The 15262-nt window shown below is 46.0% G+C and overlaps 1 protein-coding gene across 3 annotated transcripts in view; it reads left to right on the top strand.

Moving 5' to 3' along the window:
• The window catches only part of UBR4 (ubiquitin protein ligase E3 component n-recognin 4), a 113852-nt gene that overhangs the window by 58254 nt on the left and 40336 nt on the right, over window positions 1–15262 (top strand). For all 3 annotated transcript variants that reach the window (XM_073317114.2, XM_073317113.2, XM_073317112.2), the window contains 15 exons: window positions 1302–1432; window positions 1573–1750; window positions 2739–2843; window positions 4054–4191; window positions 4681–4855; window positions 5720–5816; window positions 6303–6410; window positions 6877–6993; window positions 8145–8354; window positions 9125–9274; window positions 10094–10321; window positions 10452–10530; window positions 11929–12165; window positions 13512–13680; window positions 14459–14603. In XM_073317114.2, the coding sequence (XP_073173215.1) occupies window positions 1302–1432; window positions 1573–1750; window positions 2739–2843; window positions 4054–4191; window positions 4681–4855; window positions 5720–5816; window positions 6303–6410; window positions 6877–6993; window positions 8145–8354; window positions 9125–9274; window positions 10094–10321; window positions 10452–10530; window positions 11929–12165; window positions 13512–13680; window positions 14459–14603 (2267 nt within the window). The remainder of the gene's footprint in view (window positions 1–1301; window positions 1433–1572; window positions 1751–2738; window positions 2844–4053; window positions 4192–4680; window positions 4856–5719; window positions 5817–6302; window positions 6411–6876; window positions 6994–8144; window positions 8355–9124; window positions 9275–10093; window positions 10322–10451; window positions 10531–11928; window positions 12166–13511; window positions 13681–14458; window positions 14604–15262) is intronic.

Raw genomic sequence — 15262 nt, 5'->3', positions numbered from 1 at the left:
CAATGGGAGCTGCGGTGCAGGCGCTGGGGGTGGGGGCAGCACGCGGAGTTTCCGTGATCGCTCCTCCGCCTAGGGGCCGCAGGGACATGCCAGCGAGCCAGCGCTTGCAGCTACAGCCCTGCGGAGGGACGCCAAGGCTCGGGATGTTCGGCTCGTGGTGTGGAGACTTGCTGTAGGCTGGATGAAAAGAAGCCTTGGGCCAGAGGTTCCCCACCCCGATGTAGGCCAAGAAACAGTGATCAGAACAATTAGTCACTGCCAACCTGGATGGATTTGAACTTGGTGCAAGACTCTTCCCCCTCCTCCCCCCCCTCTTCCCAATTATCAGTCCCCTGGCCCATCCATGTGGGTTTCCTCTCCTGTATGCAAGAATAATATTTTCCAAAAATGTAGGCAAGTGGGGGGTTGGCACAAGAGGGATTTTGGAAGTTCTCTCTTCTTCCCTCAGCTTTGTGTAGCTCATTTTTCAAAATCTGAAGTTTTCTTAGATGGATTCCTAAGGACTGTTAATATACAGTTAAAGCAGGAGAAGGTTAATGACCAACCTGTTTCCATTGTAGGATCCTTCAGTGAGCTTTTCCTGTGAGCAATTTTTTTCTTCTCTTCCACCCTAAAAGCACTGTATTGTGCTGATTGTCCTGGCTGAGGAAAGCTGGACATGGCTTCCTCCAGGATTTGGCCAGGGAGTTGCCACAGAGCAACGTGAGTTGTTCCTTTTTATGATACCCTGCACCTGCAGGGACTTAGCCTTTTCATTTTGAGGGTGAGACAAAACCTGAGTCTCCTTTACACCTGACTTCCCCAAGCCAGCCTGTTAGTCTCTTTATAATTGAGTGACCTAGGAACAGTGGCATTGAGAGGTTGGGGTTTGTTTTTTTTCTGCGTTATAGAACTTTCCCCTCTTCTCCCTCTGTTCCTGGGGGTCCTCTGCATCCCTGAAGACGAATCTTTGCATTCCCTCACCTTGAGGCTTCATGTCATTGCCTCCCCTCGCAACCGAGGATGACTGTACAAAAGTCCCTATGGAGTCCTGTCAGGGCTGCTCCTTACCTAGAGGGTGTACAGCTTAGAAGCACTCAGGTGCTGAGCATTCTACCTCAGTTACAGTCGTCTCAGTCTTTGCCAGCCAGCAGAGCAAGAGAGTGGGAAAATACCCCGGGTCTCCCACATCGCAGTGCAGAACTCCGCCGTTACAGACACCGCTGGTGTGTTGGTCAGCATTGCCCACTGCTCCACACATTAGCATGGAGAGAAAGGGATGAGGAAAGGGTGTGTTTGTTAATGGTATTTTTGTGGCCCAGGAGATAAGGACGATGATGACGACGATGATGCAGAAGACAAAATGCAGAGCTCTGGGATAGCAAATGGCGAGCATATTCGAGAAGAGAACCAGGAGCAAAGCGAGGTGGATCACGGGGACTTTGAGATGGTGGTGAGCCCAGAGTTCTTTTGTTTTGGAGTCTGTATTTTAAAAAGCACTTAGGTTTAGTTTAATTGCTGTTGTTCAACCCTAATCTCTCTATTGGATGGGGGTGATCTGGTAGAAGCTCTGTCTGTGTTTCTGCTCCTTAGTCTGAGTCAATGGTGCTGGAGACTTCTGAAAATGTGAATAATGGCAACCCTTCTCCTCTGGAGGCTCTCCTGGCTGGAGCAGAGGGATTCCCACCCATGCTGGACATTCCTCCAGATGCAGATGATGAAACAATGGTGGAACTAGCCATTGCCCTGAGTCTGCAACAAGATCAGCAAGGTAAGATGTTCATGTTATCTGAGACAGATTGGAATCCCAGTTTCAAAGGGCCTTAGGGATTTAGAAACCAGTCTTGCATTGAATTCCCTATTTGAGATGGGCACTTAATTCCCTAGAACCCTTTTGAAAAATCTCAGCCTACCTGACTTGTAGGCTGCATAAGAAATTTGAGGCAAAGTTGGAATTGAACCAAGATCTCCTGACTCCCAGTCCAGTGCCTTAAAAACAAGATCATCCTTCCACTCCCAAATGACCATTGGGTACAGTGGATTGGAACTGGAGCAGATAAGATCTGTTAAGCCATGAGAGGCAATACTATTCTTAAGGGATGGGGCAGATGTTGGTTATGTGTATTTTTAGCTTTTGTTCACATACCTTTGTATCCTTGCCAAGTTGTCACAAAGAGCCTTTGTGGAGGAAGTGTTCTCTAAGGAGGGATTTGAATGAGCAGTGGGTGGCCAACTGTCACAGGAGAAGAGGCAGACTGCATCAAGTATAAGAGCTGGCATGAAAAGAAATACTTAGATGACTGGGGAACAGTTGACTGAGGGGCTTGTGCAGAACAGAGCCAGCAAGATGGAATCAGGACATGTGGGGATAAATGTAAATCAGCTTAAAGGGTGTCCATTGTGTGTTACCTTGAAGGTATTCAAAGCATAAGGCTGAGTCATACTGAGAACTTGTCTACAGGATGCCTTAGTCTGCACCAGCTGGCCCGTAAATTCAAACGAGCACCAGTGTGGCGTGCACTAACTGGCCCATGTGGACTCTATTCCCTAGTGTGTGTTCATCTTATGCTATTTCAGAACAGTATTACATTAGCCTGCACTTGGGAACTTTCCGTGCACACCAGCAGGGTCCATGCAGCGCAGTTAGTGCATGTCATACTGGTACTCATAATTTACACCCCAACTTGTGCAGACTAAGGCACTGTGTAGACAGTTCAGGGATTTACTGACAGTCAGTGTTGTGTGTTCACCTCTCACAGGGAGCAGCAGCAGTGCACTTGGACTACAGAGCCTGGGACTGTCTGGCCAAGCCCCCAGTTCTTCATCTCTTGATGCTGGAACTCTCTCTGATACCACAGCATCAGGTAACTGTTCACAACAAGGTATTAAATTCTCTGTGGGCATCTTGAACCCTATAGCTGTACTGCCTGCACTGCAGTACCTGCTGTAGGCCACTTAGTCATTTTGAATACAGTTTTGCCAAGCGGTCACCATCGTTGGGTTCTTTGCTTTAAAAATGAACCATCAGCCCCAGAAATCTGGAGTTCAGGAGGAAACTTTTCCAGCAGCCTACGTCCCAGGTTGCACAGCTAAAATATAGATTGTCGGTGAAACCCAAGAGATCAATTGGATTCTGTTAGCATTCTGCTTTAGAGATCTTGTGAATTTTTCAGTTCTGGAAGAGCACCTCTGCTCAGTTCGGATACTTACACTTAAAAGGTATAATGGCAGGTCTGATATGGCACATCAGCAGCTCAAATTATTAGGCTTTCCAGAATTTTTTTTTTTTTTTTTTTAATTAGGAATAGTGAACTCAGCGTATTTCTTTAACCCTTTTTGGTCTGTCTCCAACCACAGGGCAACCCTTTTTAAGAACCTGTTCTCCATTGTTTGTGAACAAAAGCTCATGCACACCATTTTTTGAGCACTACCACTTGTTCTAACAGATGATAGTTGATACTATTCATTAAGCGTGCAATTAATCCTCACTTATGCATGCAGATATTGGATTTAAAGCAATGCCCGAAAAGAGGGATGACTGTACAGTGATGGAGGCTCGTTTGTGGCCCCTGGAGAAAATTTGGCCCACGGTTTCTAACCTAAGAAGCAGAGCAGAATTTGCTTCGAAGCTCAAGTATCGAGAGCACTACTATTGTAGTTTGTTTCAGATGCGTTTGATAGTGTGTTATGTTCCTCCTCTGTTCTGAGGGGTTTTAATCGGAGTGTAATTTATAGCAAGAGATTCTTCCTTCATATAGTAGAGCTGCTGAAGTAACTTTCGTTTAATAAACAACCAAATGTAACTCTTCCCAGTGCTTGATAATCCCTTGAATTGGTGGGGACATTCTCTTTTCTGTAGCTAGACCCCCCAGACTTCTCATGACACCTGTCTAGTCAGAGCTGTCCAGCAGACCCGAGAAGTAGTGAGGGACATTTCCATATCCTCTTGATTAGTTAATGAAAATAGACACAGAAACCTTGAGGAGTCACTCTTGGCTTTTCTCTAGAGCATGCTCTTTTAGAGTTGAATAAAGACGGTGTTTTTACTTGTAACAGCTCTCGTTACTCTCTTAGCTCCAGCATCTGACGATGAAGGCAGCACAGCGGCAACAGATGGCTCTACTCTTCGGACTTCACCAGCTGACCATGGCGGCAGTGTGGGCTCGGAGAGTGGTGGCAGTGCAGTGGATTCGGTGGCTGGCGAGCACAGTGGTAATAACACGTAGTGACTTATTTGCACAGTGCCTTCATGTTTGGGGTCCTATTTAGATGATTGCACTGTGGTTATTTTATAACGGTGTCTGAGAGAGACAAGAATATTGTTTGACGAAAAGGAGCAATTCTTTAGTGCATGGTAAGGGGATATGGACTATCGTAACGTTCATCTCAAAGTGCTTTACAAACTCCATATGCAGGATTCATTTCATAAGTTCCCTGTATTGGCTCCATGTCATTTAAGCTCTTGCTTTGGGTGAAATGTATATAATAAAAATCGGCCATTCACACACCGCTGCGATGCGATGTTAAAATAATTGGTACAGAAACAAAGCTCCTTTGGTCTTTGAAGATACCCACAGACACCATTCCCCCTTCCTGAATCCAAAGAACAATTATCCCAAATGGTCATTCAGCTTTGCAGGTTGCTCTGAGGCATAGTGGAGATCGTGTTCAGTTGTGCTCATGTCGTCTTTCCTCCTTCAGTGTCTGGCCGCAGCAGCGCGTATGGCGACGCTACAGCTGAGGGCCATCCGGCTGGGCCAGGCAGTGTCAGCTCGAGCACTGGTGCCATAAGTACCACCGCAGGGCAGCAGGAAGGGGACGGTTCAGAAGGAGAAGGCGAGGGGGAAGCTGAAGGCGATGTCCACACCAGCAATAGGTAAGGAGCTTTATTTTCCCATGAAGAAATAGATCAGAGGGGACCCACTCATGTGCCGTTGATGTTACGTTGTCATGGTGGGGAAATGGACCTAGGAGATAATATAAATCCATAGAGAATAATGAACAGCTGTGATAGAGATCAGAGGCCAAAAGTCCACCTCACTGGTCTCCAAAATTATTGTGCATAGAGCAAGCCACTGTTTGCACCCATGCATCTGTCATTCTGACTAGTCACTTGTGTGTCCCATGAGACTTTGTCTGTGGAGTTATACTTGCAGGGATGAACAATCTGAATGGTAGACTAATACATCTAGTGAGCCACTCACTGAAACTTAAATCTTGGTAACATCTGACATTCAGTGGGGAAACATAATGTAGGCTGCCGAGGATAGTGTCTGTCAAGCATGCGGTACAGTCTTTTTAAAACAAAAAAACGCAGTCTGCAATGATCCCACTGCAGTTTCTCATTGCCTTTCCCCTTCTTCTTTGACCTGGCAACAGATGATGAATCAGTTTCCCAGGGGTGCCTTCTGCAGATTGGAATAGACTTGTGACACATGTCCCTGGTCAGTTTCATTCTGCAGGTAATTGTGCTGGGAAAAGCACGCTAAAGCAGAGTATTAATTGAATTCTTCCTCTGATGCCAGAGTTGCTTTTGCTTTTGACATTACTTGCCTGTAAAAGGCATCTCTGGCATCTGTGATTTTACCTTTCTAATTTGGTCAGCTCAGACTTGTCAGGAAGTGAATTTTTGCTGACGTATCAGGGTGTCCCATTTGTAATGCTTTTGGGTTTCACTTTTATTACAGGATGTCTTAAACTTAATTGCTTCATGACTGATTCTTGATATCTAACTTTCTAGACTGCACATGGTCCGTTTGATGCTTTTGGAGAGGCTGTTGCAAACCTTACCTCAGCTGCGTAATGTTGGAGGAGTCCGTGCCATTCCTTACATGCAGGTAGCTTACTGAGGAAAGATCAAGAGACCCTGTTTGGTGGTTAACAAATATCTGACAATTTTTTCAACAAAATTCTGTGTGTATATTTTCCATCTTCCTCACCCCACCAATCAGATCATATTACAAGACCTTTCTAGTTAGGTCTTGCAGACCATTCATTATACTGTTGTCTCATAGGCGGTGGTCTGTCCCCATGAGTTTTTTCTAGATTTATACTCTACAGATTGCTACTCCCCTTTACCATTCCTTTTCTCTTACTAATATGTCTAAAACCCTCTCGAGTATCCTTATTTACTTAGGAAGACATGGTCTTTGCTGACCATACCAAATGTTATTGTTCAGATGTGATGGTATAAGCATGATTCATGGAGGAGAGAGTATACAAGTCTGGGATTCCTCTGTGGGGTGTTCTATGGAGGTAATCCATCTCTCTCACAGTCATCATGGAGCCTGACTTCACTGCCTCTCCAATTTCTGTGTTTCCAGGTTATTCTGATGCTCACAACAGACCTAGATGGTGAAGATGAGAAGGACAAGGGTGCTCTAGATAACCTTCTGTCCCAACTTATCACAGAACTAGGCATGGATAAGAAGGTATGGTGGTGTGAGCAAACACTTGCAGCTTGCTAGAGCTCATGGGTTGGGTCCCTTCCTATGAAGGGGCATTTGAGGCAGAGGAGTTGTCCAGGGAGCAGTGGGTTTGTTTTAAATAGCCTTGTTCAGACATTTTATTTCACTTGCTTTACTTCATGAGGAGGAAAATGTTACTGGAGTATAACACTCCGCTGGTAGGGCTGGTATCAGTAAGTCAGCATGAAATGTAGTTACAAATTGTTACCTTCTTATTCAAACTCTTAGACCTGGCTTTGGCAGTGATCTTGAACATCCAAGTTTATTCAGTATAGCTGTATACTTTGGGGTTTGTGCTACCATCAGCACCAGGGTGATTTACACTAACATTCATTGTTGCCAGGGCATCATTTATAAACAGGTTCCCAGGATCTTAGAGTTGGAACATAGCTGTGTAAAGTGACTGATCTCTCTCTCTCTCTCTCTGCAGGATGTGTCTAAGAAGAACGAACGTTCTGCCCTGAATGAAGTGCACTTGGTGGTAATGAGGCTGCTTAGTGTGTTCATGTCCAGGACCAAGTCAGGTTCCAAATCTTCCATTTGCGAGGTACAGTCTGGCACCTTTAAACTTTCTTTGCAAGGGGGCCATGCCTTCAGGAGATCCCGTCCTTCACCGGGCGAAGAGTGGCTGGGGGGGACTCTCTGGAATGGATATTCTGGAATGAAGGATGACTGGATGTGCTTTGGTGCATCCTTGTGGGGAGTGTACAATGTTGCTGCAACTTGGCTACCCTGGAAAAAGACCCCTGCTGGAATTAAAGAGGGGGAAACCAGCAGGACAGTGAGACTGGATAAGTTTGTTCCAGTGGCAGTTGCTGAGTTAGATTCCATTGTTGATTTGGAGTAAAGGCAGCAGATAACTGTATTTCTTAAACTGGCCTAGCAAGATTTACTTAAACCATCTTGGCACTGAAGGAGTTAAAGGGGATTTGTAATGTGATTATTGGAAAGCAATATGCTGCTGTGTCAACGTAAAAGTCGCTAAGAGGATTCCTTAGATATTTGTTGCTAAAAGGTACGGTAATAAGGCATAAAAACAGTATGTGTGGTGGGAAGGAGATTAATAAAGAAGCATAGAGGTTAAAAATTTAGTCTGAACTGCATCAAATTTTAATGAGCTTATGAGCTGTGGGGTTTGTTTGGATTTACAGGGCTGCTTTAATAGTTTTATTTACAGTAGCTTTTTCTGTAGCCTTTGTTATTCGCTTGAGCTTCCCACAGAAATCAAAGCTCATCATTGTGCAGAATGCAGGTGGAGTAAGACCTGGGTGGGGCAGAGCCTTTGAGCGGCATCTGCACCAGTGACTTTTTCTTGAGCAGCGCTCACCCCCAGCTGGCCAAATCCCAGATAAACAAATAGAAATCCCAATTTGAAAAAAAAAAAACAGCTAGTCTTCTAATCCACAGCTCAGTGGCCTCTGGCACATGTGTCGAGGGGAGATTAGACTTAGGCGGAGATTGTGTTTGTTTTTCTTTACTAAGCACTTGTTCAAAAGAGTCTCTGTAAATATTTCAGTTGATTTTTTTTTTTTTTAAAGAAACTCAAACCGCAAACATAAAACTGCCTGTAAAGTTTCAGCAAAATCTGCCCTTTTTCCCCTAATGTCTGCAAATGGCTCTTTGGTGCTAGTGACTTAGTCTGCTTTACTGAAGCAGCTGCTGCTTAGGAGTGGAGTAACCGTTTTATTCCCCTGTCAGTCCTCTTCCCTCATTTCTAGCGCCACTGCTGCGGCATTGCTGAGCTCAGGCGCAGTGGATTACTGTCTGCACGTTCTGAAGTCTCTGCTGGAATACTGGAAAAGCCAGCAGAATGATGAGGAGCCCGTAGCCACCAGCCAGCTGCTGAAACCCCACACTACCTCTTCACCACCTGACATGGGCCCCTTCTTTCTCCGGCAATACGTGAAGGTGAGTTCCGCACCATGCCACCATCATAACCTGTATCAGCATCCAACCACAGGCATAGAGCTCTTCCTTGCCAAACTGCTGTAGGATTATCTAGTATCTGGCCTGCTGTTGTCTCTCTCTCCATCGATTCAAAATTTGTCCTCCTGCGTTCTAGAATCCTTACTTACATCTGGAGCTGCTTGATGCTCTCTAACACTAGAGCCATGTTTGTTGCATTTCTGTGCCATGCAATTCTTGAGCTGCTGTCATTGTCTCTTTTTTAAACAATCTTTCTGAAGAGATGCTACTCTGGGGGGGTGAATTCTTTTGCTTGGCAGGCAAAGATCCACAAACCACTGCTGTTTACCATGGCAAGGATGCCTTGCAGTTTGCACAATTGCAGTCATGATTTACAAGCTAAATCCTAGGCTTGTTTAACCACCATAGTGTCTTTATTGTAAACTTCCACTGGCGTCAAGGCTTTGATTTATGCATCAGTGCAGTACAACGGAAGCCTAATTAAACGATAGAATGCTTTCTAGTTTGAAGGACAGAACATTAAAATCCTTAAAGGCAAGGAGACCTGTTGCACCATAACCACTGCATTACACTCACCATAGGGGCGTGCTGGTTTTGTGTTCATCTGCCAATCAAGGGTTTTCATTTTAGCTGTAAAGGTGCAATTGAGAATAAATGGAAGAGCAATTTACCATGCTTGGAAGATGGGAGTATTCTGTGCTCACGCTCACGCTCCATATCCTTAGCTAACCCACTGAGTTTCTCCGCTTCAGGGTCATGCAGCAGATGTTTTTGAGGCCTATACTCAGCTTCTGACAGAGATGGTGCTGCGCTTACCTTATCAAATCAAGAAAATTGCGGACACAAACTCCCGGATCCCGACACCCATCTTCGATCATTCCTGGTTCTACTTCCTGTCTGAGGTAGGTGAAGAACATATGGTGCTCCTGGAAGTGGAATGTAGGATTTATGGGTGGTAAGAAAAGGGAGTAAATAATGGTATCCTCCCTGGGAGAGCCCTAACTTTGGTATGACTGAACTGAGATCCTTCTCCCCCTCCCCCATGTAAGGGGGCTAGCTCCTCAGTACTGTGTGTGTCTATACCGAACAAGCATCTGTGGGAGCGCGTGCTCCACGGATAGCGTTGCCGTTACTATCCAAAGTTCAACGCTGTTTGCTGGTCTAGAATCAAGAGCCTTCTGCTAGATGGTGGTCGAGTGTGAAAATGTGTTGCTAGTGCTTCACCTATGTTCTTTAGAACAAATTATGGGTCTGGGGTGTGCGTTTATTTCAACTGCCAGCTTAGATTTGTGGGTGGTCCCCCCCCCACACACACCTGTTTCCCTAGGCAGCCACACATCCTCCTACATCTGTCATAACCTATAGTGCAGCTGTTAATTCAGGGGAAGGATTCCTTCAGTAAGGCTTGTTCTGGCCTTTAACCTGAGCTCATAGGTAGCTTGGATAACTATGCCATGGAATGAGCCTGCAGGATATCATTCCATAACCACTAGCTCCAGTACTGCATAGCATTGCTATGCAACTTCTCTTCTGCCCGAGACTTGTTGTGTTGATGGTCCCAGTACCTTCAAACTGAGAAGCTGCTAAATGCATTTCCGTTTCCTCTTTACCTGTGGAAATAGTATTCATGTTAGCTTGACCCACCTTGAGGTCTTGTGATTGCTGTGATGACGTAGGTCAACTATTGATTTCACAGCATTCATGTTGAATGCTTTGTCTAGTACCTGATGATCCAGCAGACTCCGTTTGTACGCCGCCAAGTCCGCAAACTCCTGCTCTTCATCTGTGGATCAAAGGAGAAGTACCGCCAGCTCCGAGACCTCCACACTTTGGATTCTCATGTTCGTGGTATCAAAAAACTCCTGGAAGAACAAGGGATTTATCTGCGGGCAAGTGTGGTCACCGCAAGTTCAGGCTCTGCCCTACAGTATGATACACTGATCAGTCTGGTAAGGAGAATTGTGTTTCAGTGGATAAAACATATGTGCATATAGTGAGAGAGGCATGTTGCGTTTAAAAAAGGTGACATCAGCAGAAGAGTTGACTTGCTGCTTAATCCCATGCTACTCTCCATTTCAGATGGAACACTTGAAGGCTTGTGCAGAGATCGCCACGCAGCGAACAGTGAACTGGCAGAAATTCTGCATTAAAGATGACTGTGAGTTTTCTCCTTGACAGTATTTTAGAGAACAGCGGCAGTTCGTAGCATGCTTAGATTTGATCCAGGGTTTCCTAGCTGTTTGTCGAAAGAGAGTGTCTGTTTTGACATTCAGCACAGGAGAACTGGAAGGGATAAAGAAGAGCTTGGAGTTGCCCAGGATTTGTTTCTAACACTAATTATCAGTGTGTATTGGTAGCTTCTGTTCTGTGGCTAGAGAAAGTAAAAAACGAAGTAGACAGCGTGCTCTAGTGGAAGAGCACTGGACTGGGGAATGAGAGACATGGCAGTGGCATTGCCATTGACCTGCTCTGTAGTCTAGGGCAAATGTCCCATTTATCCTAACTCTGTGTATCCAAATAAATCCCATTCCCCTTGCTCTAGTCAGGTAAATAGGATTCCTCTGTCTTTCAGAATAACCTGTTGGGTAGATCCCTGTGCGGATACAAGAATGTGTATCCGCATCCGATCCGCAAAAATTATCTGCAGATATCCACATCCGCAGTTGCAGATTTCCACAGATATCCACCGTTTTGCAGGGCTCTACGCTGGGGCGGGGCTGAGGCTCCAAGGCACACCGCCATCTCCCACTGGAGCCCAGTCGGGGAGAGCCCTGTGGACAGTTGTGGGGAGTTGCAGACTCCACCTGCTCTTGGCCCGGCGGGTAACCTGGGGGGTGGGGACACGGTCAGGAGCTGCTCAGCCCCCTCCCCCACATACACACACTGTGGGCAGATGGAAGGTTCACTGTGGCTCCCCAGCTGGGCTCCACGCTGGCCGGGGTTGGGGGGGAGTGGGGGTGTGTGTGTGACACCTGTGGAGCTGCCCAGGGGCTGCTTGGGCTCCCCACCCAGGGCAGGTGGAGGGTCTGCCGTGGCTCCCCACATCTGCCTGCCTGGCTCTTACTGTGACTGGGCTGTGGCTCCAAGAGCCTAACTGTGGGGAGCCTGGGTCCCTCCACTTGGCCTCGGCAGGGGGCCCGAGCAGCCTCCCGCCCATGTCCCTGGCCCCCAGACTCCCTGCCCTGCAGGCCCCCCGGCCAGGGCAGGTGCGGGACCCAGGCACCCCACAACTGCCAGCATGGTAAGAGCCAGGCGGGGAGCCACGCCGGACCCTCCACCTGCCCTGTGAGAGGACCTGAGCAGCCCCACCCAGTGTCCCTTTTGCTTAGGCTGCCCCCGCAGTGTCCCTGCCCCCCAGGGCAGATGGAGGGTCCGCTCCACATTCCTCACAGCTGTCCTCCTGGCTCTTACAGTCAGAGCCCTTGCATCTGCGCTATCTGCAAAAATGGTCTGTGGATATAAAGCGGATACCCACAGATTTGCAGGGCTCTACTTTTGGGGTGGTTTTAACTTTATTTTATTCCGAATTAAACTTTTTCCTGTCCTTCCTCCGCAGCTGTTCTCTATTTTCTCCTGCAAGTCAGTTTTCTGGTAGATGAGGGAGTCTCACCAGTTCTTCTGCAGCTTCTGTCCTGTGCTTTGTGCGGCAGTAAAGTGCTGTCTGTGACTTCATCCTCTGGATCATCTAGCACCTCTTCTACGTCAGCTCCAGCAGGCACTGGGCAGCCAGCAACGCAGAGCAAATCCTCCACCAAAAAGAGCAAGAAGGAAGAAAAGGAAAAAGAGCGAGAAGGTGTGCTGCAAGCTGTTAGTCTATTTGTACCGCTATCCTGTTCTGCAGAGCTCCTGGTAATAGAAATACACTTCTCCCCAGCTTTGAGACATGCACGGCTCTTGGCAAGAGCCCCAAGTGTGCAGAGCAGAAGAAACACTTATGGACACATGGCCAGTTTTGTTGTAGTTTGCATGTTTATTGGAATGGGTCAGGAATGGAGCCAGGCTTCCTTAAAACTGGTGCTGAAATAAATTTGAAGTGCAGAGGAGCTCTCAGGCCCTTCACAAATGCCTAATAATTTGGCTGGGTCTGTAGTTCTAATGGGGATCATAATATATCACAATTCTTACCATACCAACTCCCTAAGTGGCAGTAGTGAGAGTTGAAGCAGCTACTGGGACTGCACACTCAGCCCCTAAGCAGCAGCTCCTATGTGTCTATGCTCAAACTTTCCCCCACTCATGGTCAGTGAATGATTTGGGGGGCCCTCTTAGTGCCTATCCTCACCACCTGGCTTGTGTGCATGGGAAAATAAGTTTTAAGTAAGTTTCTGTAAGTATTGAACCTGCAGCTCCAAGTCCCCCAACTCTCCACTGTGTAGCACTCCAGTGATCTGCATCACATCGTTACCTAGGAAGCCTGCCACACCACAGGCTCCCTTGTGGTAGGGAAAGCCCTTTTGAGATCCATTCTGGCAGCAGGGTGAGCTGATGGTATGGATCTTCCTGGGAGTATAGTACATTTCTAAAACTCCCTGGCAAGGCTTTCAGACATTCACTGCTTTCATTAGTCAGAGATGCTAGCTTCCATTTTCTGGAATAAAAGATGGAGGGCACATGCATTCAGAACTACAGTAGAACCTCAGTTACGAACACCTGGGGAATGGAGGTTGTTCGTAACTCTGAAATGTCTGTAACTTTGAACAAATTGTTACGGCTGTTCTTTCAAAAGTCTGAACATTGACTTAATACAGCTTTGAAACTTTACTATGCGGAAGAAGAATGTTGGTTTCCCTTTATATATAGTTTACGTTTAACACAGCACTGTACTGTATTTGGTTTTTTGTCTCTGCTGCTGCCTGATTTGTGTACTTGTGGTTCCAAATGAGGGTGTTTGACTGACTCGTCAGTTTGTAACTCTGGTGTTTTGTAACTCTTAGGTTCTCCTGTAGTCCCAACCCAGAAACTTGTTCGCTGTCGATGAACACTTACAGTTCACACAGTTGTCAGCCGGGGATGTCTGCATCTCTCTCTCTCTCTCCTGCCATGCCATCCATGAAACAGATACATCTGCCACACTTGTGATGCATTCGATCTATCTGGTTTCCTGTGCTCTTTTGACTTGTGCTATTTGCTGTTCTCCAGGTGAGAGCTCTGGCAGCCAAGAAGACCAGCTCTGCACAGCTCTGGTGAACCAGCTGAATAAATTTGCTGATAAGGAAACCCTTATTCAGTTCCTGCGCTGCTTCTTGCTGGAGTCCAACTCCTCCTCTGTGCGGTGGCAGGCACACTGCCTGGCACTCCACATCTACAGGTATGTGTTAAAGGGCCTATCCAAAGCCACAGTTTTTCTCATAGGTGGATCCTTTGTAGCAGATAAAATTGTGTGGTGAATTAGAGTGCACAAACTTGTCAATCGCTGCTTTCTAGCACTTGAGTTCTGTCAGTGTGTTCAACACTATGGAAGTCAAAAAATAGACTCTCTATCCAAAGGAGTTTACAGACTAAGATGGACAGGCGAAAAAGTGCTTATTTTTCTGAAGTCTTGGTGCTCAGTTGCCCATTCAGCAGGTGTTTTGAAGCCTTCAGGCTGACAGCATCATCTTGAGGATCTGTTTCCAGCATTTTTGCAGTTAACTGCACTTGTGGCTCATTCACTGCCATGGATTTTGATCATAACCCAAAGGGAACGGTCTGTTTCTACTGTGTGGAGTCTGGGCTGTCTGTTCCATTCTGTACAACTTGGAATTCATGAGAGAATCACTTTCTTTCCTCTAGAGAGGTGCAAACTAACATTGTTATCAAATGATGCACATATCTTTTATGCATAGGGCAAAATTCAGTGGGCTGAACTCCTTGAGCTTCCTCTGTGGTTAGTTGTCACAGGACCATTTAGCAGGATGCGAGACTTAGTTCAGTGGCGAGAAGAGGGGTGATTAAACAATATAGGTGATTTTGTTGTGTGTACTTTGCAGAAGCCTGGACTGACTGCGGTATATTTCTCACCTGGGTAAATCCTATGAGAGTGGGGTACGAAAAGCATACAGAAACTAATCTCCAGAAACTGATCTGATCTGTAATTTATCCATCAGGAACTCTAACAAGTCTCAGCAAGAGCTGCTGTTAGATCTCATGTGGTCAATATGGCCAGAACTCCCAGCCTATGGACGGAAGGCTGCCCAGTTTGTGGATCTCCTGGGATACTTCTCTCTGAAAACACAACAGACTGAGAAGAAGGTATGGTGTCATTCTGGAACAGCTGAAGTGAGGGCCTCTCGCCCACTTCTTTTTCCCTTCTAAATGTGTGTCCCTTTTCAAGGGTGAAGAGTAACTTTAATAGTCGAGCCGATCATACCTGCTGTTGAAAGGTTTTTTGATGGAAAACTTCTATATTAAATTTTCATCAAAGCTTCATTTTAATTTCCCCCCAAAATGGGTTTTCTTAAAAAAACAAAAACAAAAAAACAAAAAAAACTGAAAAACATTCTCAATAAAATCTGAAAAACTTTGAAGAAAAACAAAAAACCTTTTGTTTTCATCATTTTTCAGAGAAGAAAATAATTTCCCAACCAGCTCTAATTTATAGGTTTCAATCTGCTTCAACCCTAAAAAGTACTTTATAGTCATTAGTGTTGAACTAAAAGAAGGGCAAGTGGTATGGTTTCTCAGGGGCCTGTGGTATCGTGGGATGCTCGGATAATCGTGCGTTGATATGCACAAGAGGTGAGAGCATTCCACAGACATTTGACAGTAATCTCATTTGTTAGCCAAGGGTTGCATCATCACTGCAGTAGAAGTCTAATTTTAGTATCAGTGAAAGTCTGCTTCTTGTGGGTATAGAGCATGTATCTGCTGTGGAACTAAAAGGCTATGGGGAGGGCGGCTGTATGTCCTTT

This window comes from Lepidochelys kempii, chromosome 18 (assembly GCF_965140285.1).
Source record: "Lepidochelys kempii isolate rLepKem1 chromosome 18, rLepKem1.hap1, whole genome shotgun sequence".
In the NCBI taxonomy this organism is placed as follows: domain Eukaryota; kingdom Metazoa; phylum Chordata; order Testudines; family Cheloniidae; genus Lepidochelys; species Lepidochelys kempii.
Note: the sequence above shows the minus strand (reverse complement) of the source record. Positions and strands in the feature narration are given on the sequence as shown.